The sequence below is a fragment of the Hemitrygon akajei genome, chromosome 5, assembly GCF_048418815.1.
Source record: "Hemitrygon akajei chromosome 5, sHemAka1.3, whole genome shotgun sequence".
NCBI classification, from domain to species: domain Eukaryota; kingdom Metazoa; phylum Chordata; class Chondrichthyes; order Myliobatiformes; family Dasyatidae; genus Hemitrygon; species Hemitrygon akajei.
In genome coordinates, this window is record NC_133128.1 from 124732095 (window position 1) to 124746634 (window position 14540).

Below are 14540 nucleotides of genomic sequence, written 5' to 3' on the forward strand. Positions count from 1 at the left end.
GTGAATCCTACCCTCCTGTATTCTCCTGAGTTCTGGACTACTTACAGTAGCACCATAAATGTTGTTCTTTAATGGGCAGATAAACAGCATTTATGAAAATTATGGGAACATTGCAGAGGTGATGTCCTTTTTTGAGTCCATTCACCACGTGACAGGAGTCTTTTAATTATTAATGTGGTATTTCACATCTCGCAAGTTAACTCTTTCTCTTCAGCCAGTAACTTATGATTTGTATTGTGCATTGCTTTTGTATGTAAATTATTGCCCAATTTAGGGGACAAACAAGGTGGGAAAATATGGAAAAACATTGATTGTTAACATTTTAGTGTATTTGACTATCCAGAATCTTTATTTTTACAATGCAGTAATAGGTTATTATGTTTTGTTTATATTAGACATTACTAATACATCTCCCTCCTTTAAGGAACTTTCTTCCTCCCTGACTGATCTTCGTGACTCCAATTCTCGGCACCCTTTATCAAGAGCGGATTTAAAATTGGGTGAGTCTAAGCTTACATTTGTTGGTACAGATCTTCCCATAGTCTGCCATGTATTTCTCTGTAATACTCTATCTCTTGTATATATTGAAAGCCTGGACTTGGAAGGAAGAACGCTGTTCCCCTGCAGTTCATATTGGAATCTTCAGAGATGTGGAAGCTGGCGTTGGCTCCCACTCTGTCACAATGGTTCTCTCAAGTGATGTTATGTCTTAGTTTGGAGAAAATTGGAAGTCGAACCTTCGAACCTATGTTTGATTTTGAGAAAAGATGAGGTTCATTTGTTCGTTACTACCATTTGAGTTCATTGATAGATTTCCTCCACAATCTAATTGTAAATTTTGGTATAATTTTTTTTGCTGGCAGTTTGATGTTTATCTTTAGAAGCTTTTTGTATGACGCATGGCTCCGGGGTTGAACACCTAATGGGTTTTTTTTTCACCTTTTTCTTGCTTTAGTAGGTTTTTTCTTTCTTTTTTTTGTGTCACCATATTTTTCAATCCTTAATATTGTTTTTTTTCCCTTTGAGACATTGTAAGTGTTATACTTACTTCGATGTACTCTTGTTATTTTGGATAATAATAATAAAAAGATTTTAAAGTAAAGGAATCTTCGGGGATCTAAGATGACTGATATTAACATCTAATCATCCAACAATTCTAACTAAACCATCTGATCAGAACCAATGAACTCTGCTCTTCTCAATGTTAATGTCATATATCATCTATAATATAGAAAAAGAAATCTATAAAAACAAATACTGGAAATCTGAAATTTAATCAGAAAATATGAAGTAGTTTAGACAGTCTCTGGAGAGAAACTTGCTGAAGATTTTCAGAACATTTGATGTATTTTTAGAAATTAAATCATACTGTTGCTAAATCTGTACTATATTTTAGGGCTCTCTGCCTCAACTTTCATCTTCTGAGATTGATTTACAACCTGTAGTTGTGATGAGCCAACAGGTGTTGAAGCTTCTTATTTTGTTCTTATTGGGCTCCTGCTTCTTGTTCTTTGTTATTGCTTTCGAACAGAAGTTTTTGGCATTCCAAATTTTTGATACTAGTTTGTGTGCAAATTCTCATTGTGTGCAATTCTGGTTGCTCAAGCATTACATGAAGGGCATGGAGAATTTGAAAAGGTTGCAGAATGTTGCCTGGATGAGTCAGTTTGAGCTGTAGGGAAAGGGTGGACAGCCTTGGGTTATTTTCTCAGGGGAGACCTAATATAATTTCATAAAGTTGTGAAAGGAATAGACAATAAATAGTAGGTGCAGGGGTAGGCCATTCAGCCCTTCTAGCCAGCACCGCCATTCACTGTGATCATGGCTGATCATACACAATCAGTACCCCGTCCCTGCCCTCTCCCCATATCCCTTGACCCTGCTATCTATAAGAGCTCTATCTAACTCCCTCTTGAATGCATCCAGAGACTTGGCCTCCACTGCCTTCTGGGGCAGAGCATTCCACGTATCCACCACTCTGGGTGAAAAAAAAAGTGAAAAAAACCACTGCTTTTTCACTCTGGGTGAAAAAAAAAGTTTCTGCATCTCTGTTCTAAATGGCCTACCCCTTATTCTTAAATTGTGGCCTCTAGTTCTGGACTCACCTATCAGCTGGAACATGCTTCCTGCCTCCAGTGTATCCAATCCCTTAATAATCTTATATGTTTCAATCAGATCCCTCTCATTCTTCTAAATTCCAGTGTATACAAGCCTAGTCGCTCCAATTTTTCAACATATGACAGTCCTGCCATTCCGGGAATTAACCTTGTGAACCTACGCTGCACTCCCTCAATATTAAGAATGTCCTTCCTCAAATTTGGAGACCAAAACTGCACACAATACTCCAGATGGGGTCTCACCAGGGCCCTGTACAACTGCAGAAGGACCTCTTTACTCCTATACTCAATTCCTCTTGTTATAAAAGCCAGCATGCCATTAGCTTTCTTCACTGCCTGCTGTACCTGCATGCTTGCTTTCATTGACTGATGTACAAGAACACCTAGATCTCGTTGTACTTCCCCTTTTCCTAACTTGACTCCATTTAGATAGTAATCTGCCTTCCTGTTCTTGCCACCAAAGTGGATAACCTCACATTTATCCACATTAAACTGCATCTGCTATACTTTTGCCCACTCACCCAACCTGTCCAAGTCACCCTGCATTCTCATAACATCCTCCTGACATTTCACACTGCCACCCAGCTTTGTGTCATCAGCAAATTTGCTAATGTTACTTTTAATCCTTTCATCTAAATCATTAATGTATATTGTAAACAGCTGCGGTCCCAGCACTGAACCTTGCGGTACCCCACTGGTCACAGCCTGCCATTCCGAAAGGGACCCGTTAATCACTACTCTTTGTTTCCTGTCAGCCAGCCAATTCTCAATCCATGTCAGCACTCTGCCCCCAATACCATGTGCCCTAATTTTGCCCACTAATCTCCTATGTGGAACTTTATCAAAAACTTTATGGAAGTCCAGGCACACTACATCCACTGGCTCTCCCTTGTCCATTTTCATAGTTACATCCTCAAAAAACTCCAGAAGACTAGTCAAGCAGATTTTCCCTTCATAATTCCATGCTGACTCAGACTAATCCTTCTACTGCTATCCAAATGTGTCGTAATTTCCTCTTTTATAATTGACTCCAGCATCTTTCCCACCACAGACGTCAGGCCAACCGGTCCACAATTCCGTTCTCTCTCTCCCTCCCTTCTTGAAAAGTGGGACAACATTAGCCACCCACCAATCAGCAGGAACTGTTCCTGAATCTATAGAACATTGGAAAATGATCACCAATGCGTCTACGATTTCTAGAGCCTCTTTAAGCACCCTGGGATGCAGACCATCAGGTCCCAGGGACTTATCAGCCTTCAGACCCAACAGTCTATCCAACACCGTTTCTTGTCTAATATAAATTTCCTTCAGTTCATCCTTTACCCTAGTTCCTTTGGCCACTATTCCATCTGGGAGATTGTTTGTGTCTTCCCTAGTGAAGACAGATCCAAAGTACCTGTTCAACTTGTCTGCCATTTCCTTGTTCCCCATAATAAATTCACCCGTTTCTGTCTTCAATGGCCCAATTTTGGTCTTAACTATTTGTTTGCTATTCATATACCTAAAGAAGCTTTTACTATCCTCCTTTATATTCTTGGCTAGTTTACCTTCGTACCTCATTTTTTCTTGGCGTATTGCCTTTTTTGTTATCTTCTGTTGCTCTTTAAAAGCTTCCCAGTCCTCTGGTTTCCCGCTCATCTTTGCTATGTTATACTTCTCTTTTATTTTTATACTGCCCTTTACTTCCCTCGTCAGCCACGGTCACCCCTTACTCCCCTTAGGATCTTTCTTCCTCTTTGGAATGAACCAATCCTGCACCTTCTGCATTATTCCCAGAAATACCTGTCATTTTTGTTTCACTGTCTTCCCTGCTAGGGTATTGTTCCATTGAACTTTGTAATAACTAATTGTAATTGTATCGTAATAACTAATTTCAAAACACAGCAGATGCTGCAAGCCTGAAACAGAAAAGTTTAAAGTATATATATCCTTGAGATTCATCTTCTTGCAGAAAGCATTTATGTAGAGCAGCATTAATGGAGAGAAACAGGAGCAAAAGAAAAATAGAAGCCAAATCTCTACCTGATATTGAGTACCTCTTTAAGACTCCATTTGCATTTCCTAACCTTTTCCCTTCTCTCATTTAGTCTTCAGGATTTCATCCACAGACCTTTTCTTCACAACCCATTTAATCTGTATCCCTCAATACCTTCATCTTTTCTCATTTGTGATGCAAAATCATTAACTGGAAATGCAGCATTAGTAACAAAGATGGACAGATTCAAATAGCTGGCATATGCAGTCAGAATCTTTTTCCCAAGATGGAAATGTTAGAGGACATACATTTTAGTGAGAGGAATATAATAGTGTGTTAGGAGACATTTTAGATAGACGTGCAGGGATCATGTACAGGCAGACAAAATTTAGTTTGGCATCATGTTCAGTGTAGACATGACAGTCTGAAGAGCCTGTTCCCATGTTGTTTTTGTTCTATTTCCTATAGTCCTAATCTTTGTTTCCCTCTGCCTAGATTTACCATTATCTTTTGCCTTTCACCTCCATTTCCACTATGATCCCTTGAAGCTCCTTTCCAATCATAGGCTATTTATTTGGTTCGGAAGATAGTTTCCCTGGACACGTTGTCTCAGTCTAGAATAAAGGCATGGGAGCCAGGTTCTGTATTGAGGCACAGTAATGGGCTGGTGAACAAGAGAAAATCTGCAGATGCTGCTGAGTTCCTCCAGAATTTTGTGTGTGTTGAATGGACTAGTGAAAGCCATTTTTGGACATGAATAAAACAGAGCAAAGACTATTTGGAAAATTTGTAAGAAGCCCATGGAGTTGGGAAAATACTGGGTTTCCTGCTTTCTTTGAAAGAAAATGGGTGGGGATCACTTGTTTTGTCTGGTGGATTTGGAGCTCCTTTCCAGGGAATGCACTAAGATGTTAGCATGATATTAATACACAGCAGCCTCTCCAGACTCTGGATTGGGGATTGCCAAACGTTATGTGGATTTTCTGGTGTAGTCTGTTTTGTCATGTGCTTTTGTGATATCATTCTGGAGGTGTTGTCTCATTTTTTTTAACTGCATTGTATTTGTGGTTTCTAAATGACAATAAACTGAAATTCAATTCAATTCACAACCTAGTAAAAATCTTAGTCATGCTGATTTAACAAAAATTGTAATGCTGTATTTTGTTACTATGTCCAAGCATCATTAGCAAATTTTAGAGCCATTGTGTATTTCACACTTAACTGTTTATCTGTATTATTTTTACAATAAATTATGATTAATTCTATCTCAGTATTCCTTAGAATTGTCTTGATCGGAATGTTTCCATTTAGTGTTGACATTTTTCTCTATATTTTGTCACATTGACCTTCCAGTGACAATTTTTACCATAAGTCAAACAAGGAAAATGTACCGTAGATTCCGGACTACAGAGCGCACCTGATTAAAAGCCGCTGGCTCTAATTTTAGAAATAAAATCAATTTTTTACTTGTACAGGCCGCACCGGATTTTAGGCCGCAGGTGTCCCACGTTGTAATATGAGATATTTACACAGAAAGATATTACACGTGAGGATTTTTTAACTTTTAATTAAATCCATATGGTAACATAAACAAATACATATTGCAAATGCTTTTTTTCGAACCGTGCCTGTAACGCGGCTACTTTTAAATATACGTTGCATATACTTTTTTACTGAACAACATTCCAATATCTCCTAACGACTGGTAAAAAATATATATACTGCAGCCTACCAGGAAAAGTTATTGATCGCCTTTAACTTAAAAGCAGCGTTTGCTCAGATCCAAAGCCGCTCCGCCGCTCCCCCCCGCCGTCCCGTTTATCGCAAACCGGTATCCCACAAGACGCGGCGAAACCGGGTGTGATGTCATAGCATCCCGCGATGTAGTACAGAAAACAAATATAGTTAAAACAGTTCTAACTTTAACTAGAAAATGAATTACTAAGCGAAAATATTATAAACTAAATAACTGCCATAAAGGCAGCACAATGCTTTTCTTCGAGTGTTTTCCATGTTGATGAGGGTGAGTACAAATGACTGATTTACAATAATTTAATTGTGAAAGTGCGCTTGATTTATCGTACAATTTCATTGGACCTCTGTGAACTACTCATCAATTTTATTGGTCTACTGTTATGAGGCAAAATGTTTTTGGCGGCATGAAAAAAATAATGTATTAGCCGCTCCGTATTAAAGGCCGCAGAGTTCAAAGCTGTTCAAAATGTGGGAAAAAAGTAGCGGCTTAAAATCCGGAATCTACGGTAATTAGTGAGATTCAATGCTTTATATAATTTAGCACATTAGATGTGCACCTTTGACTATTCATTGTGTAATTAAAGCAACTTCTTACAGGGATGATCTGGCCTAAAGATGCAGATTCATGGTGCTTTTTGGTTACTAATTTTGTTAGATGTTGACCAAGAACTGAGGAAGGAGATCCGTGGGAATGAAAGGAAAGTGTGTGAATTTGACAAGATAAAGCAAAAGTAGGTATAGCTTGATGTGTAACAAAGCCATGTTATCTGTTATTTTTGTTGGTCTTGAAATACATTTGTGTGTTTGCAAGCATTGCGTCAGTGACATTATGCAGCAGGAATACTGCTAAGTACTTAAAGACAAGTCACTAAAACTGCTGGAGAGTAGCATCACACTACAAAAACACTGAGATAGAATTTTAAATTTTGAATTTAAAAAAATAGAATAGTACCGAGTACATAGTATTCTTCTATGTGAAATTAATAAAATATTGAAAATTAATAAAAATATTGAAAATAATTTTAAATTCGAAAAAATCTCTATTTTTGCAAGTGACTCTGCTTGCATTTTACCTTAAATGAAGTGTAAAGGAAAATATGTAAGACTGACTGTCCTTCTACTTTAAACAAGTAAAATCTTTCTCCCACCTGAACAATGTTACTCTTGCTATACTCCAAAGATATTTCCAGCCAGTTTCTCGTGCTGAACAACACACAGCACTGGGGTCATTATTTGCAACTTCTCATTCCTAAATTGTCTATTGGATGGAACATTGCTCGTGTTCCTGGACAGGGACATATCAACAGCATTATAAAGGCACTGAGTAAATTTGAAATGGTGCTTAATAAATCCTGTATTTTTCTTTGACAGAAAAGTCCATCAGCTTCCAGGAGAAGCTAGTGAACTGTGTTCTTTTCCCCGACAGCACCACAGTCTTCCATCGACGCCGCCATCAATAAGGAAAGATGTCAGGCACAGCACTGTGATCCAGGTGAACAATAGAGCTGAAATAATATTAGAAATTGCTGGCAATTCTCACCATTTGTCAAGTGTGACTAGACAAGTTGGATTTATTTTCCTTAGAGCAAATGAATTGAAGGGGAACTGATAGAGGTAAGCAAGATTTTTGAGAGGCAAGGTCATGGTAGATAGTAAGAAATTTTTTCTCCGTATTCTAAATCTATGTCCTTAAGCTTTTAACACCATCATCAGGGGAACAGGTTTCACTGGAATCTGGAACACCCTGACTGAGGGGGTGGTGGAAGCAGGTACTCAAACAGTATATATCTAGGTAAGTACTTGAATTGCTGAAGCATAGAAGGCTATAGGTTAAGTGCTGGTAGGAGGGATTAGTATAGCTGGGTACCTGATGAACGCCTGGATGTGGTGGGCCAAAGGGGCTATTTGGATGCTGTATGGCTGGGATTGTAAGACATTCTGTGGTTTGATGGCATGGAAAGATAATGGTACAAGGCAAAAAAAGGGCAGTTGGAACATTGCAGCACAGTATAAGCCCTTTGGGTAACACTGTTGTGCCAACCTTTTAACTGACTCTAAGATCCTTCCCTCCTACATGTAATCCTACATAACTTCCCTCCTTCCATCCTAAGATCCTTCCCCCTCCATGCTTCTATCATTCATGTGCCTCTCTAAGAGTTTCTTTAATGCCCCTAATGTATCTGCCTCTACCACCATCCCTGAAACCACTATTCACTGTGTTTTTAAAAAAGCATCTTTCACATCCTCCCCCTAAACTTTCCTCCAATTTGGTTTATCGTCTACAACCATTTATTTTGCAACTGTGTACGCACAGTATGCTTATAGATGTTACTCAGACACTGGCAATCACCATTCGAGGTTTAGCTTCAGGTGGAAGTCAACAGGCTATAACAGGTAGCTATGAACTGGTGTCAAGCAACCGGAAATGCGTAGGAGGAAATGCGATGCTACTAAGTGGACCAATCATAGTTGTTGCGGTCTCCGTCGCTACGACGTGTAGTTACATTTTTGGGGAGGTGTGTGTCAGGCTAAGGCATAGGGTATGCGGCTATGCCATATGGCGTAGATTTGACATAGAAGTATATATTGGCCTTTAGAGGTCACTCAACCTATTTTCATAAGACATGACCTCTAGTCTAGGCAGTATTCTGGTAGATTTCTTCTGTACCCTCTCTAAAGCTTCTACATCCTTACAATAATGAGGCGACCAGAACTAGACACAACATTCCAAGAGTGGTCTAACCAGGGTTTTAGAGAGCTGCATCATTACCTCAATCCTCTGACTAATGAAGGCCAACACACCAACATACTGATCAACTCTTTGGTCTTGTTGACATTGAGTTCGGGCACCACTCGGCCAGATTTTCGAGCTCCCTCCTATATGCTGATTTGTCACCATGTTTGATTCAGCAATGACAGTAGTGTCATCAGCAAACTTAACTATAACATTGGAGTTAGGGCTTAGCCTAAATTCATAAGTATAAAGTGATTAGACTAGGAGGATAAGCACACAGCCTTGTGGTGCACCTTGTGCTGATGGAGATTGAGGAGATGTTTTTACCATTTGAAACTGAAGTCTGCAAGTGAGGAAATTGAGGATCAAGTTGCACAAGGTGGTATTGAGGCTAAGGACTTGAAACTTGTTGATTAGTTTGAGGTGATGATGGTATTGAGTGCTGAGCTGTCGTTGATTAAAAAGCATCCTGGTGTATGCATCTTCAGTGTCCAGATGTTGCCAGTTATGTGAAGAGCCAATGAAATGGCATCTGCTGTAGACTTGTTGTGATAGGCAAATTGGAACAGATCCAAGTCACTTCTCAGGCAGGAGTTGATATGTGTCAAAGCACTTTATCACAATCAGGCTCATGAGGCATGATTTACCTCTCACAAAGTCATGCTGACTATCCCTAAACAGACTATGCTTCTCCAAATACTCATAAATCCTGTCTCTAAGAATCGTCTCCAATAATTTGCCCACCACTGAAGTAAGACTCTCTGATTTATAATTCCCAGGATTATCCATACACCCCTTCTTGAATAACATTTGCCACCTTCCAGTCACTTGGTAGTACTCTTGTGGCCAGAGAGTATGCAAAGATCTTCACCAAGAGTGCAGTAGTCTCTTCCAATATTAACCTGGGCAACATCCCATCTGGCTCTGGGGACATATTTATCCTAATGTCTTATAGAAGTTCTAGCACATCCTCTTTATTAACATCAACATGACCTAGCTTATGTTTTACATTGTCTGCATAATTGTCAAGGACCCTCTTGTTGTTTTCCTACTGAAGAACATATTCATTAAAGACCTCCCCTACCTCCTCTAACTACAGGCTTGTGATTATTTACCATCCCTGATTAGTCCTACCCTCCTTCTATTCATCCTCCTGTCCTTCATATACAAGTAGAACACCTTGGGGTTTTGCTTAATCCTACTCGCCAAGGTTTTCTCATGCCCCATTCTAGCTCTCCTATGTCCATTCTTCAGCTCTTTTCTGGCTACTCTATAATTCTACATCCCTGTCTAATCATTGCTTCCTGAACCATAAGTAAGCTTCTTTCTTCCTTTTGACTAGATGTTCTTCATCTTGTGTCAACCATGGTTCCTTCACCCTGCCATCCTTTCCCTGCCTCAGTGGGACAAACCTATCCAGAACCCCCAGCAAGTGCTCCCTAAACAACCTCCACATTTCTGTTGTGATATTTCCTGAGTACATGTGTTTCCAATTTATGCTCCCCAGTTCCTCTTTAATAATATAATTAAATATTTTCCCCTACCGTCCGCTCCCAATCCTCTCCAAGACTATGGTAAAGCTCCGAGAGTTGTGGTCACTATCTCCGAAGTGCTCATCCGCTGAAGGATCTGCCACCTGACCTGGTTTATTGCCTAGCACCAAATCCAGTATGGCCTCTCCTAGTAGACTTGTCAACGTATTAAGTCAGGAATCCTTCCTGGAAATACCTAACAAATTCTGGACCCATACAAACCTTTTGCACTGAAGAAATACCAATCAACATTAGGGTAGTTGAAGTTCCCCCGTGACAACAACCCTGTTATTTTTGCACCTTTCCAACATCTGTTCTTCCTGATCTGTTCCTCAGTGTCCCTGTTGCTATTGAGGTTCTATACTGTAGATGACTCCTAATAGAATGACTGTTCCTATCCTGTTTCTGACTTCCACCTACACTAATTCAGTGGACAATCTCTCCACAACATCCTTCCTTTCTGTAGCTATGATATCATCCCTGATTAGCAAAGACACTGCCCACCTCTTCTACCTCCTTCCCTGTTCCTTTTGAAACATATAAAACCCCGGAGCATCTAGCATCCAGTCCTGCCCTTGTGACAACCAAGTCTCTGTAATGGCCACAACATCAAAGTTCCATGTACTGACCCATGCTCTAAGTTCATTACCCTAGTTCCTAATAATTCTTGCACTAAAATAGACACACTTCAACCCATCCCACAGACTGGAATTTTGCCCTATAAACTAAGTGCCTATCTTTCCTTGCAGACTCTGCACACTTCTTCTACCTTACACCAATTACCCCATCCTTGTACCTACAACAATCTCATTCAATATCAGTAAAACCAAAGAGCTGATTATCAACTACAGGAGGAAGAAGCCGGGGATCTGTGAGCCACTCCTCGTTAGGGGATCAGAGGTAGAGAGGGTCAGTATCTTTAAATTCCTTGGTGTTATCCTTTCAGAGGAGCTCTCCTGGGACCAGCACGAAAGTACCATCCCTAAAAAGGCACAGTAGTGTCTCTACTTTCTTACTTCATAAATTTGCCATGTCATCTAAAGTGTTGACAAACTTCTATAAATGCACAATAGAGGGTATCATAACTCACTACATCACAACCTAGAATGAAACATCAATGCCTGGGAGTGGAACAGCCTTCAGAAAGTGGGGGACACGGCCTAATCCATCACTGAAAAAACCCTTCCCCCCCCCCCCCCCCCCACCATTGAGCACACTTATAAGGTGTGCTATCACAAGAAAGCAGCATTCATTATCAAAGACCCCTATCACCCAGATTATGCTGTCTTCTCACTAGTACCATTGGGTAGGAGGTACAAGAACCACCAAGTTCAGAAATATTTATTACCCTACAACTATCATGCTCCTGAACCGCTCCTCTCCCCTTCCCCACCCCCCTCGCTTTCCTCCTTCATTCACTACATCTCTAAACTGATTCCACAGCCTACAAACTCTCTATCAAGGACTCCACAACTCATGAGTTTGCAAATGATGTTCTGGGTATTATTTATTTTTTAATTACACAACTTGTCTTCTTGCGCACATTGGTTTTTGTCAGTCTTTGTTAATGTATAGTTCTTCATAAATTCTTTTGCACTTCTTTATTTTTCTATGAATGCCTGCAAGAAAATAAAGCTCAAGGTAACATGGATGTGCTTTGACAATAAGTTTACTTTGACTTTGAATTGTTGTTGGTTTCTGTTCTTGATGGTTATTCATGATCCATCTATCATGCAGGAAATGTGCATGTGACCAATGATTGAACTGTCCGGCACTAACAATCTTGATTTGCATGTATAAAATGGTGCCACAATTCTCTACTACTTTTGTATGAACTTTTGGAAAGGAAGCCTTGGGAGAAATGTTCACAATTTAAATCTTGTTTTCTACTTTCTTTGTAGAGCATAGAAAAGGATGAGAAGGAAAAGTATAAACTCCTGCTACGCCTGGTAGCTGCGGGATTAGAAAAGAAGTCTCAACAGCAACCCTCAGTTTCTACTTCCAAAGCAATACATGTGTTAGTACTAGAGATTTATATTTCAGTCTATTCCAGTAGTAACTTGTTTTTATTCTGTGTCTGCATTCAGTGCAAGACTGAATGTGATTCAAAACATGATGTTTCTCAAAGTATGACGTCAAAGAAAGGTAGGACAACCAGGGTTGTTCTCTCTAGAGAGTCGGGGGCTGAGAGGTTTTCTGGTGGGAGAAAATAAAATTTTATGAAGTGTAGATAGGGTAGATAGTTAAGAGTCCTGTCTTCCCAAGGTGAAAATGTCAAATACTAGAGGCCATAGCTTTAAAGTGAGAGAGACAGAATTTATAGGAGATTTTCAAGGCATGTATTTTACAGAGTTGTAGGTGCTTACAACATGTTGCTGGAAAAGGTGATGGAAGCAGACATGATAACATAATTTAGACTGAAAGGTGAACAGGTGTAAATGGAAGGATACGCAAGCAGATAGGATTAGTTTGGATTGACATGGAGGCACAGACTTTGAGGGCTGAAGGATCTACTGTGCTATTCTGTTTTATTTTCTAACATACAAAGTGGTACTGGATGGGTGATCAAAAGCTTGGTTAAAGAATTATAATTTGAACTCAAATATAACAAATATTGCTTTGAAAAGAGAGGCAGAATGTTGAGAAAGTTGTTGGAAAATTAGGAGTGATCAGTAGTCCAGAAATGAAAGGTTGAAGTTTTCTGATGGTTATAGGACTTGAGGATCAAAGACTGGGAGCGGCGATACACAGTGGAATCTGAAAAACAGAGTTTGTTATTTTTAAATTGAGGCAGTGACAGAATAGGATAGAATAAGATCCTGGTTGGTTAGTGAAATGAAACAGCTGTCCTTCCTGACCATCCATGGATGCAAGTACTCCTTTCATGTAAAGTGGCAATTCACTTGTACTCTTCCAATTTAATGCATTGCATTTGGTGCTTGTGACAAGCCTCTATAGCAGAGAAACCGAATGACTAGTGGTGTTCCGCAGGGGTCGGTGTTGGGACCACTTCTTTTTATGCCGTATCTCAATGACATAGATGATGAAAGAGATGGCTATGTTGTTAAGTTTGCAGATGATACAAAGATTGGTGGGGGGCAGATAGTTTTGAGGAAACAGGTAGGCTACAGAAGGACTTAGATTAGGAGAATGGGCAAGAGAGTGGAAAATGAAATACAATGTTGGAAAATGCATGGTCATGCACTTTGGTAGTAGAAATAAATATGTAGACTAATTTCTTAAAGGGAAGAAAATCCAAAAATCTGAGATGCAAAGGGTCTTGGGAGTCCTTGTGCAGAACACCCTGAAGGTTAACTTGCAGGTTGAGTTGGTGATGAGGAAGACAAATGCAATGTTAGCATTTATTTCAAGAGGTCTAGAATACAAGAGCAGGGATGTGGTGCTGAGGTTTTATAAGGCACTGGTGAGGCCTCACCTTGAGTATTGTGAACTATTTTGAGTTCCTCATCTGGTTTTGGAGAGGGTTCAGAAGAGGTTCACAAGGATGATTCCAGGAATGAAAGGGTTATCACACGAGGAACTTTTGATAACTTTGAGTCTGTACTCACTAGAATTTAGAAGGATGGGGGGGGGGGGGGGGGGGGGATCTTATTGCAACCTTTTGAATGTTGAAAGGCCTAGACAGAGTTAGTTGATTTGGAAAGGATGTTTCCCATGGTGGGAGAGTCTAGGACAAGAGGGCACAGCCTCAGGGTAGAGGGGTGTCCATTTCTTTAGCCAGAGGGTGGTGAGTTTGTGGAATTTATTACCACAGACAACTGTGGAAGCCAGATCATTGGGTGTATTTAAGGCAGAGTTTGATAGATTTTTGATTGGACAAGGCATCAAAGGTTATGGGGAGAAGGCTGGGGAGTGGGGCTGAGGAGGGGCAAAAAGGATCAACCATGATTGGTGGAGCAAACTCGATGGGCCAAATGTCCTAACTCTGCACCTATGTCTTACAGTCTTATAGTCTAAACCAAATGCAGATTGGATATTTTGCTTTGTAGAGCACCTCAATTTACAAAATATCCTCTCTAGTCTTCAAGGTTGTTTAATGTAGTTTCCAGTATACAATTGTAAAGGAGAAAGAAATAATACTCTGGCTCTAGTGCAGCACAAAAATAAATACAACAGGATAAAGAACACAATAAATATAAATACATAAGATTGCTTATAAACATTGATTGTATGTTCATAAAGTGACACTACGCACAGGTGTGTCTGTATGTAAGGAGACTGATAGGAAATGACAAAGTAGTGGTAGAAGAGGGTGTGGAGGAGTGGGTTAATGGGTATGTCCTTGATGGCAGGTAGGCTCGTGCCAGTGATGCTTTAGGCAGTTTTGACTACCTGTTGTAGAACCTTTCTGTCAGCCATAGTGCAGTTTCCATACCATGCTGTGATGCAGCTTGTTAGGCTGCTCT

The 14540-nt window shown here is 39.9% G+C and overlaps 1 protein-coding gene across 1 annotated transcript in view; it reads left to right on the forward strand.

The window, feature by feature from the left end:
* The window catches only part of LOC140727240 (sentrin-specific protease 2-like), a 90948-nt gene that overhangs the window by 30044 nt on the left and 46364 nt on the right, over positions 1-14540 (forward strand). Inside the window, exons 5-8 of the mRNA XM_073044504.1 lie at positions 425-500; positions 6503-6578; positions 7219-7339; positions 12015-12130. Of these exons, the coding sequence (XP_072900605.1) occupies positions 425-500; positions 6503-6578; positions 7219-7339; positions 12015-12130 (389 nt within the window). The remainder of the gene's footprint in view (positions 1-424; positions 501-6502; positions 6579-7218; positions 7340-12014; positions 12131-14540) is intronic.